The 19,995-nt window shown below is 39.3% G+C and overlaps 1 protein-coding gene across 1 annotated transcript in view; it reads right to left on the bottom strand.

Moving 5' to 3' along the window:
- Positions 1–19,995, bottom strand: part of ACVR2B (activin A receptor type 2B) — a 94,559-nt gene that overhangs the window by 14,298 nt on the left and 60,266 nt on the right. The window contains exons 2-8 of the mRNA XM_051983985.1: positions 9,085–9,292; positions 8,464–8,573; positions 6,173–6,321; positions 5,479–5,622; positions 4,366–4,509; positions 4,082–4,230; positions 1,215–1,329 (exon numbers count right to left, since the gene is read on the bottom strand). Coding sequence (XP_051839945.1) covers positions 1,215–1,329; positions 4,082–4,230; positions 4,366–4,509; positions 5,479–5,622; positions 6,173–6,321; positions 8,464–8,573; positions 9,085–9,292 — 1,019 coding nt within the window. The remainder of the gene's footprint in view (positions 1–1,214; positions 1,330–4,081; positions 4,231–4,365; positions 4,510–5,478; positions 5,623–6,172; positions 6,322–8,463; positions 8,574–9,084; positions 9,293–19,995) is intronic.

The following is a 19,995-nucleotide window of genomic DNA, read 5'->3' as shown; positions in this document are numbered from 1 at the left end:
ATTTTGTATAACTGTAAAATGAGCACGTTGGGGCTTGATGGCTTGAAAAGTCTCTTTTAGCGATAATATTCTATGATTCACAGCAAGAGAATGAGCTATCATTATTTATAGGATCTATGATAATCAAGAAGGTCAACAGGATCAATGATAATCAAGAATGTCACTTCTTGCAGTGAATGGTATAATGAATGACAAGGTAATTCCAAAATCAAGAATCATTCAAAAATATTATTTGGCTTTAGAATATGTAATATTCCATATTATGTTATGATTTTTATGAAATGTTTTGCATAACTTCACATGAGCTTTCTCAATGGGGGGTATAGGGAGGGAAGAAGGGAGATTCAAAATTTAAAAACCAATGTAAAAAATCATTTTACATGTAACTGGGAAAAATAAATATTAAACTAAATCATGAATAAAGAAAGATGTTATCTGTTTAATTTTATTTTTTCTTGAGCTGATCTGTATTTTCTGTCAACTCTCTCCCACTGCCTGAGCCTAAATTTGCCAGCTGTTCGATAGGCTACTCTGATCCATAAGAAGATGAGTAACGGATAGAGGACTCGGGAATTCTTTGAGCTACTGCCCTAGGTCCCACTGTGTATTGTATTGCCCTCTCCCACTTAATTTTCTTTTTCCAGGATAATGTGAAGGTCAAAGTGCCTTGGACAAAAATAGTCAGTCTTAAGCATGGTAGATATTAATAGGATTTAGAGGAAAGTTGCACAGATAAGAATTAGTCACGCCTCAGACACGGCTTGCTAGGATATACCCTTTGCCCAAGGTCCAGCCCCCAGGTATTCTGCATAAAAGGGGAGAGAGAAAGAACGACAGAGACAGAAACAAAGAGAAAGACAGACAAACAAAGAGAGGGGACAGAGAGAGAGACAGAGAGATATCAGTGTTTGAGATTACCAAGGACAAGCTACATAGTTAATTTTCAATTACCCATGCAACTAGTATCCAGGAGAATTCACATTATTGCAAAGACATTAGTATCTGATTTCAGAATCTATTACATGATTTTCATCTGACAGATAGCCTTCCCAGTATTATCGGGTTCAGGTGGATATTAATGTTGGCTTCCAGACCAAGGACACGCTGGTTGACAGGAAAAGGAAGGGACTTGGGGTTTGGCAGCGAGAGCTAATTGTAAGCCTGATTGTCAAACAAAACAGCCCTTGTCCCTGACCTCCCTCCTCCCTTCTCACCTGCCCATGGGTGTCCCCGGGAGGCTTTCCTGGTTCAAACCGAACAGCCAGTCCAAAGTCAGCCAGGACAGCTGTGAGGTCACTCTTCAGTAAAACATTCTTGCTCTTGAAATCCCTGGAAGAAGTCAGGACAGAAGCTAAGCTGAGACCTCACAAGGATCACACCGAATCCCCCAAGCTGCTCCTCAGTCTGTCTCTGTCTCTCTTGAACATAGCAGGACTGCCTTGGAACTCAGGCTACACGAGAATTCCAAGCCAATGCTGGAGCTTTCCTGGGGCTTCCTTGCTGTGTAATATCCAACCCCTGTGCCCACCCCAGCTTGTAATAACCCCCCTCTAAAGCCCAATCCCTTCTCCCACTGTTGAATTCTTAGAGTCCCCCTTTTTGTGGGGGTGTTCAGGCCAGACTTCATTTCCTTTCTGATTCTGTTCATGACTCTCACTTCCAAACTAATCTTGTCTCATTCTGGAACTTCCTCCAACACCTGAAGTCTTCTCTATACAATTCACACAGCAGAAAAAAACTTGTTTTTTTTTTTTTCTTTCATCATTTCTTTATGTGGAAGGGTATCCCCCATACACAGGTTATTCACCCTTTCCCCATTACCTCTTAGACATTAACTACTCCTTTAATTTCCATCTATACCCAATCCCCACTTCCTTCAAGAAGCCTTTTTATTTCCCCCAGACTTAGTGCCCTCACTCCTAAATATTGAAATTTTTTTTTTGTGTGAACATGTCGACTCCCCTTATCAGAACGTAAGCTCTTTGAGGTCAGAGGCTGTCTTATTTTTATATTCATATCCAAACCCCTTGGCACAATTGTCTGTGACAAATCATGAGTTTAATAAATGCTTCCTGATTGACTGATAAGACAAAAATATCTATTTGGCTTCAAATTATATATTACATCACAACAATCAACTAAAATTGCATTTCCATAAGCACAGATCTACAATGGGTCTAGAGATATGGGGTCCAGAGTTAAAACTTTTTCAAAAAATAAATCTACTAAGAAGAAAAAAAATAAGAGTATCTGAAAGCCAACTGCATTATCACTGCAATCTAGAGGTACAGATCAGCCCCAAATACCAAGTCTTCCCTTTCCTGTTTCCCCTCCACATGCCTTCATTCAGTGCTCTCAAGTCCCAAATGATGATACAAAATATGGATGATTTGAATCCCTTCATTTCTTTAACTGGATAAAGACATAAGTCCTAGAAGGAAATTCACAGAAATTCCCCTGAATGAAGACACAGCCCTCCCCTTTCATGGAGGGGCAATCATTTGTCATGCATATGACACTTTGGTGATCACTGAGATCCTGACAGAGGTCATACAACTAGTTAGTGCTAAACTGAAATCCATGACTTGGGAGCCCAAATGCAGCATTCTTACCATGTTTCAGGATGGCTAACAGATAAGTTAAATTAATATAACAACAGTGTAATAAATACTGAGTCATCCTTGTGACCTGGCAGTCCTTTTATTAGTATGATAATGAGCAAATATCAACCCTTAACTTCCTCATCTGCAAAATGGGGGAGATGGTCTAATTCAGAGGTTCTTAACCTAGAATCTATAGATTTAAGGGCTTATGTGAATTTAGAAAGGAAAAAAAATACATTTTTCTTTTCAGCAATCACTAACTAAAATTTAGTATTTCCTTCAATTATTTAAAAAATATTATTATGAGGTGTGGTCCACAGGTTTTACCAGACTGCTAAGGGACAAACAAACAAAAAAGTTAAGAACATTTGATCTAGATGATTGCTGAGGTCCTTTTAAAGCTAAAATCGTTAACTTCTGTGTTAATAAGAAATGCACATATAAGCATACATGTGCACCCAGAAATGATGTGACTATTCATATAAAACACAGATTTAGGAACAGAGAGGTATGAAACCAAAGACTTGGGTGTTTATAAGTTCTCTTTGAACACTTAGCAAAGTGATAAATTACATCCTTCACTACCTTCCCTGCCAGAGCCCAGAAACCACCCACAATTTGGGGAACACTAAATAAGCAAAAGAGAAGACTCCTCAATAATGCTTCCTTTCTCACCTTTCCTCCAACAGAAATACTGAACCCTAAATAAAGGCCACCCTCTGAAAGAAAAAAAGCCCTCCACTAGCACGGGCTGATTAATTTAAAAACATCAAGTGAAACCAAATTGCCACTAGAGGGCACCTGGAAATCAATCAGCCGCTATGGCCATACTCTGAAAGCCAGCCCAGAGCAGAGACTGGGAGTGGATGAAGAATTAAGAGTGGAGAACCATCTACATCCAGAGAGAGAACTGTGGGAACTGAATGTGGATCACAAGGAAGCACTTTCCGTTCTTCTGTTGTTGTTTGCTTGAATTTCATTTCCTTTCTAATCTGAATCTTCTTGTGCAGCAAAATAATTATATAAATACATATGTCTAATATTTAACATGTATAGGACTGCTTGACATCTGGGGGAGGGGGTGGAGGGAGGGAGGGAAAAACTGGAACAGAAGCGAGTGCAAGGGATAATGTAAAAAATTACCCTGGCATGGGTTCTGTCAATAAAAAATTATTTTAAAAAAATATATATATGTCTATATTGAATTAACATATACTTTTTACTATGTTTAAAAAAAAAAGAATTCTCAGAAAAAAAAAGAATTAAGAGCTTGAGTGTCTTTCTAAGTTGGCAACAGCAGCAGCAAGAGAAGGCTTTACTGAAGTTATCAGTCCCCCCGGTGAGGATATTTTGGAGGGCAGGTTAACTCGCCTCTCTCGAGTCTCCTCAGAAAGCCCGACCAAGGCACGCCCTCCTAGGCTCCATCCCCAGCCTCCGCTCCATCCCAGCACTTATCCCTCCCTTCTTCCTCTGCCTACCTGTGGGCAATGGCTGGCTTGTGCCCCTCTCCTCGGCACCAGGGCACATCCTCATGTAGGTAGGACAAGCCTCGGGACATGGTCTCGGCTACATGACACAGCTCGTTCCAGGTCACAATGTTCCCTTTTAGGTAATCTGTGAGAGAACCCTGGAAGAAGTCGCAAAGGGAGGATTCAGAGACTGGGAACCAGGGCAAGGGATCACCTTGTCCCAGAACCCAAGGGGCCGAGGAGGACAGAAGCTACGAGTTCTCTTAGGGGAAGGGGAAGGCGGGTCGGATCACCTTGTCATGGAAGGCTGTGATGAGCCACAGCTCCACCTCCAGGTTGGAACCTCTCTTTTCCGCTGCGATAAACTGGAGCAGGTTTTCGTGTTTCATGCCTGGCGTGCTGAAGATGTCCCGTTCACTCTGCCAGGACTGTTTGTCCTAAAGGGCAGAGAATTTTCAGCTCTGAGACCCCGAGGAATAATCCTCTTAGAGTGGTGGTATAGTCCTCCCGGCCCCCCAGTTTTTCCAGTACATTCACAAGCACGCGTTAAACATTAATGAAGTGGAAGGCACGGTAATAAGCACTTGGAATATAGGAAGAAACAACAGGTAAATATTGGGTACATGGCAATCTGAAAGGGGAAAGCACGAGCAGCTGGGAAAACAAATCCTTCTCTATCTCCAAAACCAAAAAGTACATTCTCATGAGATCATCTGGGAGAAAGGCAGTAATAGCTAAAGCCTTTGCCGACTTACCCTTCTCATTCTGTGACTTGAGAATCCCTAATACCTTTATTGGTCCCTTCCTTAATACCTACAAATAGGGTCGGTGGTCTCCCTGCGCCAGTCTTGCTACCCCTCACGCTGTGGCTCTTCTCTCTTTCAGTGCTAACCTTTTAGTCTTTAATACCAGCTGCCTCCATTTTGATCAATGCAGTCCTAACCTCACCATCCACTGAAACAAATTTCTCCAAATGTCTCGACTGCCAAGTCTAAATGCTTTTCCTCAATTCTCATCTTTCTTGACTTTTTTTGCATCAGTGAACACTACTGAGCACTCTTCATTTGGGATATTCTCTTCCTCCTTGGCTCTATCCACCGAGCTGCCCCAAATCCTTCCACTTCTCTCAGTTCTGCCTCCACATTTCTCTTGTATCTTTCCCTCCATACACACACACTCCCTCCCCTTCTCTCTCTCAATCTCTCTCCCTCTTCCATCCTAGTTTAGGCCCTTATTTCTCACGTGGAATCAGGGAGAAAGGGAATAAGCATTTACATAGTGCCTACTGTGTGCCAGACACTGTGCTAAGTGCCTCACAGCTATTATCTTGCTTGATCACCATTAACACTGGAACTCTGTCGGTATCTGCCTAGAAATAGAATATCTAAAACCAGATTTGTTGTTACCTGTAATGGAAAAATCTTCACTGCCACATAGTCATTCATAAGCTGAGCCTTCCAGACACAACCAAAACGTCCCCGGGCCTTGATCTCCAGCAGTTGCAAAGGCTTCAGGCCCACAAGTGGTGAAGGGGGTGGAGGACCCGGGTCCTAAAATAACAAAGGGATTAATAGGAAAAGAGTGTAAAAGTCTATGGAACCCCAAAATATTCCCTTTCATGAACTCTCAACGGTTAACAACACGCCACGTCCCTGAGAATGATGTCTATGGGATCTTGACGAGGCTATTTCCCCAGGTATACAAAGTCTCGACTAGAAATTGGGGTTCAGGGTTCACATCCCGACGCCACCCTCCAGCTCTCATGTTCTACCATATGAACGCAGGCAAGCCACTTGAAGGCTTCAATTTTCTTACTGCAGAATACTGAGGATTTCTCTGGCTCATGGACCTCAACAATGGGCTATGGGGACTCAGGAAGGGAACAGGTGGGAAGGGCATTGGAGAGAGTGTTTATTTTCACTGGTGTCTAGGTGAAAAACACAAGTGTGTCCATAAATACTAACGAGGCATGGACACAGGAAAGCAAGACCCTCTATCTGTGGAGAAATCTCAGATACTAAGTATGCTCTCTCAGTTCCTAGAGACTCCATCCCTCCTCTCTCTCCCAAGGGTCTCTATCTCCTCAATTCCCCCGAGTACCTCATTGACGTCCACATGACCGTAGGGAGGCTTTCGATGTCGGTACATCCAGAAGGCAATGACAATGGCCAAAGAGAGGCCCCCAATAGGCAGCAAGGCATATGCAAGGACTGTGAGTAGGGGGACAGTCGAGGGCGGCTCATAGGTAACTGCAGAGGGAGAGAAGGATTGGGTCACAGGTGGAAGCAGCTGCCCCTTCACCACCACAGCAGCATCATGTTTCCTCTTTTGGACTTCAAGGTTCCATCTTGCTAGTCTTTTCTTCAAGACTAGCAAGGCTACCCAAAGACCATGCTCAGCTTGGAGAAAGTCCTTGCAGAATGATCTGATATGCCCCATTGCCAGGGTTCTCATCCCAGAGTAGGAAATAGATGCTAGGGGCTTATTCCCAAATGATTATCAGATGCAACTACACACAGAGGGAGATGTTAGAAAATATAAAAGCCATATATACATATTTATTCCTATAAAAATGGTACAGATGGATGCATATCAATCAATAAGGAGCAGATCATCTATACTAAAAAAAAGAAGAGATAATCTAGTGGAAAGCTCACTGTCAGAGAAAAAAGGGACTAAATTCAAATCCCGCCTCTAATTGACTTCTCCAGGATCACAGAGAGTGTAAGTAACTGATCTGAACTCTGGTCAGTGTTCTATCTACTTTATCCTGGTATAATCTTGAGCAAACCACTTAACCTCAGTTTCCTCATTCATAAAAAGATAAGGCTAGTCTTGAAGTTGTCTAACATCTCTTCCACTTCCAGATTTACGATTCTAGAATTTTGTCTTTGGGTAAGATAGTAGAGCACTTAATAGTCTCACTAGACAAAAAACACTCCCCTTTCTCTAGAAATACTCTCCAACTTCAAAGATTGTGATTTCATAAAGGCAGGCACTCCTTTCACCAATGCAGACAATCCTCAGGGAGTTGCTGTGGCTTAAAAACCCATTCTGTCATGTTCACTTGGGAAAAGAACATCTTTTAAGTTTAGTTGGTTGGGTCCTTCAAACATAGACAGTTTTTGTCAAGAGGGCTGCTCGTGAAACATCTCTAGCTTGGTACTAAAGTTTGTTTTATGCTAGCATAGTCTTTGAGAACCTATAATCATGCTCATGCTTTGAGTCCTTAGCAGTGGGACTTCAGTGGAGCCTTTCAAAACAATCTCCTCCTTTTGGGTATTCTCCTTGACTACATATGTAACTGTACTTATTTGAAGTGATTCACAATACCCACCCTTCAAAATAAAACAAAAATCTCCACTTAAGAAATAAATTTTCTAAGCTTCAGTTGAAATCTCTAATTTCAAATGATACTTAAGAAACTAAATCCATAACTTGTTTTTGCTTGACTAGACTTATTAAAAAAGGACTTTATTTTTACTTTGGGGGTGCTGTTAGAAAGGGGTAGTGACACAGATGCCAAAAAAAGGGAAAGACATCAATTAACATTTTTAAGATACATTGAGGGGAATAGAAAAAGGGACCACAGACAAGCAGGACAAGTTAAATGTAATATGCATTTAAAAGAAAACAAACTGTATGTAATAGACTATCACACATCTTAAGCAGAGATTCAGTTTTATTACAATACTATTTTTCTAGTCACTGTACACAGAAAAATGTTTCTTGATGTGTATCAATTTCCTAAAACAATATGAATTAGTTTTAAAAATTGAATCCATAGGAAAATTTTCTCTTTGTTAATTAGTAGTTTTAAAATTAAACTGTCAGTTTCTTGAGGGCAAAGACTGCATCATCGTCTATTCCTGTAATGGCCTCACACACCCCAAAATAAAATTTTCCTTGAGCCAAGTCCAGTCATGCAGTCACAGCAGCAACTCAAAAATTAAGTGAAGAATGAAAGTCACTATTGATGATGGAGCTGACTATTGCAGCAACAGGAATCCTGTAGAATAATGAGACACCACAGAACCCGGGGAAGGAGAGACAGCAGGGTGTACAGAATGTAATGCTTGAAGTGAAAATGCCCAATGTTCAAAATTCTATCTTATTTTCCTATGGTAATCCACAAGCTCTGAGATCCTTGATTTTTGGGAAATGGGGAGAATAATAACGCCTGTAAGTATCTACCTCACAGGTCTATTGTGGGATTAAAATGGGCTAATGCACATTAAAGCACTGTAGAAATGTCAATTATTTTCTCTCTGTTTCCCTCCACACCCTCTTCTCTCTGGCTGGATTCACCACCTCAGCCCCCTGGACTCCTAAGGGCTCAGATCTTTCCTAGGTGTCTCAGCCCTTAAGTCAGTCCCCCCATCTTCTCTCACCTTCGGGGCCAGTGACCTCAGGTAAATGTGTGAACTTTTCATTGCAGAAGTTTCCTTCACAGCAACAGAAGAAGACCTGGGGGTTCTCTTCAGTGGCCACACATTCCTGCCTGTGACAGAGATGCAGAGAAATTGCATACATTATCAAAGCCATCCAGACTTTCCTCCTAGAGTCCATTAGATTCTAAGCACTTACCCTTGACCCCTGGGGGCTGGGGGAGAGAGGGAAGCTGAGAAGATGAAGGCCTGCCCCATGTGGAGTGTTAATTCCCAAGTGTTTACTTCCATTTCACAGTTGGAAGAGAAGTAGCCCTTGAGAGCCACTTTGCTGATGGCTAAGCATCAAAATCACACTTGGAAACACTGACATATAATACTTCGTGATTTTAAGGAAAACAAATTTCAAGCTTTCAAGGAGAGGATGGGAATATTCCCAACAAAAGGTTTCTGTAATTTGGTAAAGGGGAGGCGTGGAAAAGAGCCCAGGTAATCCTTCCAAAGTATCCCAAAGAGGTCCCATCTCTTCCCCCAAGACAGACGGCTCTCTGACCAGGAGAGTTCTGTCTGCTGCAGCAGTGGGGACCGAGCTGGCGAGGAATCTCCAAGGGAGGGGAGCAGTACCTGTCATAGCAATTGAAGTCATCCAGCCAACAGCCCTTCTTCACGAGCTCAATGGTGCCGGAGCTATTCCTCCAAGAGGCGTAGCAATGAAGGCGCTTGTCCTTCTCCCCCTCGCAACGTTCCAAACCACTCTGGTTTGTCTTTTCCAGTTCCCAGTTGGCATTGTAGTAGATGCATTCCCTGGTCTCAACCTCCCCACGTCCTGGACCTGCAGGGAAAGAAAAAGCAGGAAAGATGATTGATAAAGGAGAGGTCCTTGGGTCCCACAGTCTAAGCCTCCAGGGATGAAAGGCAAATAAGACAAGATAATTCCTTCAACTGCGTTCCTCCTGGGGATTTTCCTACATCATCTCCCTTCTATGACATTCCTGGTTTTATTTTTTTGGGGGGAGGGGGGAAATATCACTCTATTTAACCTACTCTTGTCTACTACAAAAAGAAACATAAAATACAATATGAACTGTATTGAAACATAATGTAACTGTGACATATTTAACATGTATAGGACTGCTTGCCATCTGGGGGAGCGGGTGCAGGGAGGGAGGGGAAAAGTTGGAACAGAAGTGAATGCAAGGGATAATGTTGTAAAAAAAAATACCCAGGCATGGGTTCTGTCAATAAAAAGTTACAATTATGAAAAAAGAAAAGAAAAAAGAAACATATTGTAAAGATGAGTCCATTAGGTGCAACTGTACTAGATTGTTCCCATATGCCTACAAAGATGATCAGGTCTCCCTGTGTACCTACTATCTCCATCCCTCTCCTCTCCTTCACAGTCCAATATCAAGGCCAAAAAATAGTCTACACTCATTTTTATTTCTTCAAACTCAGTCCAGTTTGCTGTTTCACATTCTACTCACTATTCTTCTAAATATCACCAATGACTTTCATTCTGTCAAAAACTTCTCTGCAGCAACAGAATTCTTACTCACTCCCTCTCTTCCTTTTAGATATACTGATTTCTGTTAGTTTCAGAGAAAAACCACACTTGATTGGTGTTCTTCAAAGCATCAATGAACCAATAAATGTTTAAGTCCCTACTATGCACAGATGCTGTTAAACAATAAGGATAAAAAGGAAAAAAAAAAAAGGGGGGGGAGAAAAAAAGAGCAGCTTACACCATTCCCCTAATTGCTCCTCTGTTTCCTTCACTAGCTTCTGATCCTCTTCCCAACTCTTGTAAAGAGTATTCCCTGAGGTCCTGTTCCTGGTCTTTAATTCTCCTCCTTCTTATACTCTGTCCTTTGACAATATCTTTCATTCCCACAACTTCAACCATAACTTGACACATATGACTCAAATCTTTATCTGTAGCCCTGATTTCTCCTCCAAAATACTGACTCATTTCCAACTGCTGAGGTGGTAATTAAAGTATTTACACCTGGATATTCTGCTAACACTTCAGACTCAATTTTTTACTCTGCAATGAATTCTTCCTTCAGTAGTCCTACTATTCACCCAATATATCAAGGCCAAAATCTTTCATTCAGTTATGAAGTCTCATATCTAGTTCTCTACCTTGCCCTTGGCCCATTCCATTTTCACTAATACTAATACTGATTCTCTTTGCCTTCTGCCTGAATCAGCAGAATACAAGTGCCTCAAAGGGGGGGGAGGGGGAAACTGTTTCATTTTGTAGCACAAAATGATTAATCAACAAGTATTTAGTAAATGCTTACTATGCACAAAGTTTATTAATATTATATGCTATGAACATAGTATGGATTTTAAAATATTTATTGCTTCATCTTCCTTCTGTTCATCCAAGTGAATCCTTCATACTGTTATCAAAAAGATCTTTCTTATGAACAGATTCATTTAATCAATCCCTTTCTCTTTTTCTTTTTTTAAAATGTTATTTTTAACTTAAATATAAAATAAGAAAAGAAAGAAAATCATTGCCAAAGGCATAGTAGAACATAAGTGGATTCAAAATATAAAGCAATAAATTTCCATTTCAAGAAAGCTTATACAATAAATACTATACTTTGTGTTCAGAGTTATCCATCTTTGCTTCCCTGTAGATTTTGTTTTGTTCTTTATTATGCACTTTTTACTTTATTTTCCCTCCATTCTCCCCTCTCATTCAAACCCCTTTCTCTATCATTCAAAGCACTCACTATGCTGATGCCACATTTCCTTTTTTCTGACTTAGCTCCTATTAACTTTTCCATAAATGTTCTGATCCAACCAGAATTAACTACTTGTTAAGCTCTTGACAAACTGAACTTGTATTTCCTCATTGCTGTGTTTTCACTCAGGCTGTACCTATATCTGGAATGCTCTAGGAATCTTCACTTACCAGTAAAAATCCCTTTCTGTAATGGCCAATTCAAATCTTCTCTTCTCCAGGATCTCTTCCTTGAGCCACTATTCCAGATAGCAATGAATAATTTTCCTTCTTTTGATCTCCCATAATAATTTTTTGCTCCTTTCTAATGAACTCATTTTTCCATTGTATTTCAGTACAATTCACATTTTGGTTTATATTTTTCTCTTTTTTACATAAAGGTAAGTTAAATAGAGTGTTATCTCCCTTCCCTTCCCCCCCCCCCAAAAAAAAATATGAGACTGCCATAGAAGGGAGATGACAGAAAAATCCTCAGGAGATAAAATCAGAAAATTCACAACAAATCACCATCTTTCACAAGAACTACATCCTCTCCTGCTTGGCAGCCCCTAGCCCATTTTCCCCAGCATCTCTCTCAGTATCATGTTCAGGTAGTAAGTAACATGAGAAGTTCCCTCAGTCTAGTATAAGCAGTTTCAGGTTCACCGTATCAACAAACTAGCAGGCACAGGTAAGTGCAAGTTAAAGAATCCTAACTTAAGGACAGGACACATCTCCCTCAGAGATCCCCATCCAGCTTCCTAGTCCAACTCCCAGACTCAAATTCTCTCTCCCTTCCTCCCTGAGGGCTTCTGTCTCTATCTAATCTCTCCCGCTCAGATCAGTCCAGGCTAAAAAAAATTCTTCCCTCAGACTCTGGATTCTCTGGATCACAATCTATAGGATAAGAGCTGGGAAAAAAAAGTGAAGATTCACAGGATTCATGCTCTGACATTCCAAGACTAAGGGAAAGGCCAGGCTCTCTGTGAAGATTTTATTATCAGAGTTGGCTTGGAATACCAGGATGTAGTCTGAGAGAGTAAACTTAATTTCTCATAAATCCAGGGGGAGGAGGATTTCCATCTGTTTGATGAAATAACTTTATAACCTCAAGACTTTAAAAAATAAGATACTAGTTGCTCCTAATTCATACGTATATAGCATTTCCCTACCCTCCCAAAGCTCATTCTCATATATCTTCCTTCTTCCTCCTCACTTCTCCCTAACTAATACCATTCATTATACTCCCAGTTACCAAGGCTCAAAATCTCACAGGCATCCTGAACTACTTCTCAAAAGGACAAAAAAAAAAAAAAAATAGCTAATAGTAAATTGAAACCCAAGAGAAGTAGGGAAAATATTAGCAGGAAAATGGGTATCTTTGACGAGTACAGATCCTCTTGAATAGCATGAGAAACTTTTGTCAAATGCTTCATTAAAATCTAAGTAAACTATATTTATGGTGTTCTCCCCACTAATTGAAAGAATTCTAGAACACAAAGTATTATTAAAAGGATGGCTAGTTAACAGATAGAAAGGGAAGTAGTAATCACAAAAAGCCAACATGGTTTCATCAAGGAAAGGTTATACTTAAGTAACCACATTTCCTTTTTGGGGTTGTGGTGACGATTACTAGATGATGTTATACATAATTTATTTTAGCAAAGCATTTGGCAAAGGTTCTCAACTCTTCTTCTAGAAATGGGATGGATGAAATATAATTAAATGGATTATGAACTGACTGAATGGTCAGTCCCAAATAGTTTCGTGTCAGTTTGGAAGGAAGCCAACAATGGAGTTCCTCAAAAATCTTTGCTTGATCCAAAGATATTTAGCATTTTTGCTGATAACCTGAATAAAAGCATAGATGACATATGTGTTAAATTTGCAGTTAACACAATGCTAGAAGGAACACTAATGTATTGAATGACAGAGTCAAGACTCAAAAAGATACTGAAAAGCCAGAATATTAGGAGGAATTAAATATGAAATGTAATAGTAATTAATGTTCTTGTTGTTGAGTCATTATAGTCATATCCAATTCTTTGTGATCCCATTTGTAGGGTTTTTAATCAAAGATACTGGAGTGGTTTGCCATTCACTTCTTTTTCATTTTACAGATGAGAAAACTGAAACAAATAGGGTTAAGAGACTTGCCCAAAGTCATACAGATAGTAATCTTTTGAGGCTGGATGTGAAATCAGGAAGATAATGAATCTTCCTGATTCTCAGCCCAGTGCTCTCTGCATTATGTCACCTAACTGCTACAGTTCTATGCTAGAGGTTCAAAATATCAGCTTTAAAAATAGATGTGGGGATTTTAGTGAACTGCACACGCAATGATTCAACAGTGTGATATGGTAACTAAAAAAGCCAAAGCAATCTCAAATTTCACTGAGAAAAAGTATACCCTGCCCTGGGTGGCTCCATATACCCTAAAGCAATGGTGTCAAACTCAACTAGAAACAGATTCCTGTTGCAAAATGACTTAGAAATCCACAAATTAATAATATCGACATTGTACTGTGATTTTATTTATCTTGTTCAATATTTCTCAATTACATTTTAATCTAGCTCTGCTTAAAGTTCTGCTGGCTCAAGTTTGTCATGAATTTGATGCTGCTGTATTGGAGTACTGTGTTCCATTCTCCTAGGACTCACATTTTATGAAATAAATTGATAAGTTGGAAACTCTCCAGAAGAGGTAACCAGGAAGGTGAGGTACCCTGAGATCATATCAATTGAAGATCATAAAAGAAACTAAGGATGTTATATGTAGAGGAGAAAAGTCTAATGGACATGACATCCACTTTTACAGATCAAAAAGGTTGTCAAATAGAAGGAATTTCATCAAAAGGAAAAACTTTTTTAAAAAGTTGGACGTTTTAGAGAAACGGATTTAAGTTTAATATAAGAAAAAACTTCCCAGAAATTAGATCTATCTCAAAATAGAATGGGCTTCACCTTTATCAGCAGTTTTCTAGCAAAGATTAGATAACCACTTGTGGATGTAAAAGGGATGGAGGTAGGGAGTTGGACTAGGTGGTTTTCTGAGGTCTCTTCCAGCTCTCAGATTCCATGACACATAATCCTTCCTTTATTTAACAATTCAATTTAATAAATATTAAAAGCATTTAATTCTGACCTCCGTAAATTTATTGTCTGGAATAAATGCCCATGATCATGAATATATATAATTGGTAAGAAGTGAAAAGAAGTCAGAAAAGGGATTCTAGGAATAGGTGAAGAAGCAAAAATTACCACCAAAAGGAACTTAATCGAACAGCAAGTCATATCTCTTCTTTTTTAATAATGTAGCACCCAATCCAATTTATTCCTATGTTCTCTCTGGTCCTCATCAACCTCATGTCTCAACTTCTCCATTTATAATCTCCCTTACACTATTCCCAATTCATCCTACACAATCAGCAGATTGTTCCCAGGACATAACTTTCTCATCATTTCTCCTGCTTAAAATGCAAACTCCTCTACTAATCCCTCCACAATCTGGTTCTAGCTAAATTTCACACTAGTTCTTCCTGTGGGCTATTATACCTCTACCTGTTGAAATCCAGATCCTACAAAAACAGGGTTAAAGCCTGTTTCCTCCAAGAGGCCTTCCCTGACCATTCTCTGGCCCCCCAAGAACCTCCCCCCTGAATTCATTTGGCATCCAAGGGAAGGTCATGAATGTCTCTATAATTCTTTAAGCAATTAATCATGTCTGCCTTGTGACAGCTCTTCAATTGTTGTATTGAGCTGTTATTTATCTCTTACTTCAATATCTGGATAGATCTCCGAGTTCATTCATGACCTCTCTTCCTGAGTGATTCTTTTCTATATCTTTCTGTATAGTCATCATACAGTATCCACCCAATATACTGGAAACTTTCTGTCAGCTAACATTTCATGGTCCAGCACTCAGCCAATCCATTTGTCATTGTCATCCCTCAGGACCACTCAATGGTCACCTTTTCCCAGTTACATATGTCCTTGATAGCTTATATTTTATTTGTCACTTTTGTCTTATTTCACCTGTTAGACTGTTATGAGTCAAAGTTGTCATATTCATTTCCCTATCTTCTACAAGATTTGTTTCACATAATAGACATCAATATTTGTTGAGTGAATAAATGACCATATGGTTCATGATTTCTGGGAAAAAACTGATACATTAAGATAGGAAACTGGTGTTTAGCCATTCAAGTGAGAAGGCCCAACATAGCCATGAATTACTGTGTCCCTAACATTTTAACAAACATTGATTGAATGCTTGGTATGCAAAAGGTATTGTAGATACAAAGAAAAAAAGGTGAACCAGTTTCTATTCTCAAGAGGTATAAGGTATATTAGAGGAATAAAACACCCCAAGACAAAATATTCCATAAAAATGGTCACTCCAAGAATACAAAGAAACTTGGGAGGGGTACTTCAATGAAATAATAGTAATAATGATGACAACAATGAAAGTCAAACATTAGAATGTGGTATCACTAAATATGATCGCATACGGTAAAAAAAATTAGGATGAATAAACAGAGAATCTTGATGGAAATTTAAGAGCAAGAAATAAAAACTCAAGTGAATTAAATGCAAATACCAAACAAGTTTAATTGTACTGATATTGTTTCTAATATGATATGGATATGGACTGAATCTGTGATGATTTCATAGACAGAGATGGGACCTGTGATGTCAATGGTATGGTGAGGAAACTCCCTCTACCTTCTCTCAAACATATATACTGAGAGAGCTGCTTATGGAACTGTTAATTATTCAATCAGGATCACCCACCCAGTATAAGTCCTAGGCAGGTCCTGAAACCAGGTTTTCCTGTAGCTCTGTAGCCACTCTTATACACTGCCTCTCTCAAATTTCTAATAAAATATATTTTTAAATTTATATTCCTGGGGACAACTCTAAGCAGCTTCTAGGCTAAGGGGAAGTTTCCTTTTGGAGAAAGCCTCACAGAGGCTAACACAGATGCTCCTAAAGGCCCAAGAATGTGCTTGGTCCATGGCCCCAACAATCGATTCAGTGTGACATTTCCAAATACCACAATTCCAAATGTAATTCCCCAGTAATCAAAAAAGCTATAATGCATGTAAATGAAAGAAGAAAGGACAACTAAAAGGTCAACTGGAGGAAAACCATGTCCACAAGAAAACCAGGGGAGGGAGATGACCGTTTCCCTTTTATTCTAAGTCACAGAGGACAGAAACATCATCTTCCAGTGTACAGGAGAAATGAACAATTACCCATTCCTGCCTCTCTAACCCTATCCCAGTTGGTTCATTTACAAAGCAGGACTCTGCTCTTTATCCAATCCAGCTGATCCTAGCTATGAATTAGCAGAGGAAGGCAAAGCAAGCCAGAAGAACAGGATTCAAGGCCATTGGTGGGAGATGTGGTCACTGTCAAGAGTGGGGCAAGCAGAGAAATCCTAACTAAGGTCAAGACCTTGGACAGCAGTTGGGTGGGGAAACAGCTGTTGCTTATGTTCTAATCAGCACTGACTATATAGGCTTTCTGTCCATGAAGCCTGATCTACTAGGTGGTCCTCAGGTTTTTGAGTAGAACTCTCTGATGTTTAAAAAGCTCTGGCACAATTCTTACATTGGAAAATTCAACAATTTTTTTATTAATAAACCTACTGTATGCCAGGAACCATGCTAGTGAAGCAATGAAGATAAAAAGTAAAAATGAAAAAAGTCCTTGTCTTCAAAGAACTTGCATGTACAGGGTTAGGTAAGGGGGTAAACGGAGGCTGAACTAGAGCTATGTAAATAAGAAAAAGTCAATAGAAATAAATACATATGCCAAAAAAAAAAATACCAAGTAATTTCAGGGAGAAAAGGGAAAGGAATGGAAAGGAAATGAGTATTTATATAGTACCTACTATGTGTCAGGCAGTATGGTAAAAGCTTTTAAAAACTATCTCAACAATCCTTGCCAATTAGAGAAATATAACTATAATACAAAATAGCTTATGGTGATAGGAAGAGAATATGCATTTATTAAATGCCTAGTCACAGGACTAAGTGTTTTACAAATATTATTTCATTTGTCCCCTTGGGAGGTAGATGCTATTATTATTCCTATCATGCAGTAGGGAAATTGAGGCAATATTTAGGAAACCTGCCCATGGCTACACAGATTGTCAGTGTCTGGGATAAGGGATTCACTGGTTAGAAGGTCCTGCTATACACTGTGCAACCGAATGTCTCATTAGCAACTAGGAGAAAGGAGATTGAGAAAGGCTTCTTATAGTAGGCATTTGAGCTGAGTTTTGAAAAAAACTATGGATTCTATGAGCTATCAATCAACCAAGAATACACCCAAGGCATTGGAAACAATCTATGTAAAGCACAGGAATGGTGTCTGTCTGTCTGTCTGTCTGTCTCTGTGTGTGTACAAGGAACTTAGAAAGGGATGTTAGTGCTTGATTGGAAAGGTCTTAAAAAGCCAAAAATGAAGTTTATTTTTTATCCTAGAAACCTCAGGGAGCTGTTAGAGTTTCTTAAGCAGGGAAATGGCCAGATTTGTGCTTTAGGAATATCAATTTGGCAGCTGAGTAGAAGATGAAAGACAGAGCAATGTAAGTAACTGCAATGGCTCTAGGCCACAAGTGACAAAAGCCTAATCTTGAGTGGCAGAAATCTGAGTGGAGAGAAGGCGAGCAGCAGTTACTGTGGCTCTAGTAGAGTCTGTAAGACTAGGCAACTCACTGGATATGAGTAGTCAAGATAAGCAAGAGTAGAAGCTGACTTCTACTTGCTGTACTTGGTTGACCAAAAGGATAATGGTAACCTTGAGAGATAACCCAGGGAAGTGAAGAAAAGAGGAAGGGTAAAGATTATCTTTTTGGACCACATGGAGTCAGAAAAGCCTTCAGGATACTAGGTTGGAATTGCTTAGTAGGCAGTTGGTTAAGTGTGACTGGAATTTAGGAGATAAAGTCTGGATGAGTATCTAGATGTGAAAGTTGTCTGCATAGATATGACCCAAGGAAACTAATGAAATCACCCATGGAGCTGCAGAAAGAAAAATAGAGCAGAGGCAGAAACAGGGCGTACCCCCACAAATGGAACAGAACATTAATGATTATAATACAAAGGAAACTGAGAAGTAACATCTAGACATATATAAAGAAAAAAGGAGAGGGCAACATTATCATACAACAAAAACAATTCCCCAAAACAAAGCAAAAACTCAAGTGTGACTGGGAGGAGATGTCACAGCAACCTCTATTTCCTCTTGGTACCCCCATTTGCAACAGAGGTCATGAAGGAGGATTGAGAAAATATTATCAAATTTAAGAATGAAAAGATCATTACTGACCTCTGAAAGAACAGTTTCTATTGAAATTGGAAGACAGGAATTGAGGAATGATCTCAGAAAACTGAGCATAGATAACTTTTTCTAGGAATCTGGCTATGAAAAGGAGGAGAGGTATAAACCAATCCCTTACAAGGATAATAGCATCAAATGTAGGTTTGTATAAATATAGGATTGGGAGGATGTTTGTAGACAGAAGAGAAGGAGCTGGCAAATAAGGAAAGGTAGAAAATTTGGGGAAGGGAATGACAGGAGGAATCAGGCTCCTCGACAAGACAGAATCAAGGACATGAGTAGAAGGTATTGTAGAGGAGAAAGTCTACCTTTCTCCTTTACAAAGGAAATCATTATTAGGATTTTGAGGCTATTCCTGATTTTAAAAAAAGGATTCCTCCTTCTCTCTGTGGCATCTATACTAAGAAGATATAACTATGCTGAAGTTCCTAAAAACAAATTTTTTTTAAAAAGTCAGCTAGTCATAGCAGTACCACATGTAACTGCAAAACAAATCAACACAAAACTGAAAGCAACTAAAATGTCCATCCAAAAGAGAACAGTTAATAAAGTATAGTACACTAATATAATACTATGATTCGATTAAATCCAAAAAGGAATATGTAGAAATTAGAAAATATTTTTATTAAATAATACAAAATAAAAACAAAATCAGCTCCAATAATAATATACTTACTACGACTATCTAAGAGGAAGAATGAATGTAAATGAAAGGACAAAGAGTTCTGATGAGGCTTAACAAAGTAATGGAAAATTTATGCATTCGATAAATTAAAATATCAATTATTTGGTAAGTTTAGTTGACTGTAATGATGTTGATATTAATTAAAAAATAGAATTGTATCTTCTGATCTTAATGGGAAATTGTCATGGGATCCAATACCCTGGGACTTTTGTTGGACTGAAATACGGAATGGTAAGAAAAGGATGCAGGGTGCTGAGATAATGTCCTTTTTGGTCTTGGTGCTCCATTCCTTATGGCTCCCTCACTCTTGAGGCATTATTGACCAGGAGTTGAAAAACATCCAAGATCTTAACAACAGTCTCTTCTAGAATCTTCATCAGATGAATAGGCAAAGGGACAAGTTTCAAAAGAACACAGTGAGGAGATGGGAAAACCATAGGGATGGTTGTGTGGCTCTGAAACAGTCATGAGGACCATATAACCCCTTTTCTATACCAAACTGTCCCTACTGTGGATAGAGACCGAAGGAAAAGAGGTTTCTATAATTCTATTATACCTTCATATTTAACCTCCTATTTAAAATGGACCCCAGGAAGATACAGCATTAGGATATGAGCAACACATTGATGTGAGTTAGAAACTAGAGTTGGAAGAACTTTTGATTGATTCTTTTCACAAAAGGAAAATGGCCTAATAAGACTACAGCCTGTTTTGTTCCAAGCTCAACTTGTCAGAAGTTTCCTCAGGTGGTTCCCCCCTATTC

This window comes from Antechinus flavipes, chromosome 1 (genome assembly GCF_016432865.1).
Source record: "Antechinus flavipes isolate AdamAnt ecotype Samford, QLD, Australia chromosome 1, AdamAnt_v2, whole genome shotgun sequence".
NCBI lineage: Eukaryota > Metazoa > Chordata > Mammalia > Dasyuromorphia > Dasyuridae > Antechinus > Antechinus flavipes.
Note: the sequence above shows the minus strand (reverse complement) of the source record. Positions and strands in the feature narration are given on the sequence as shown.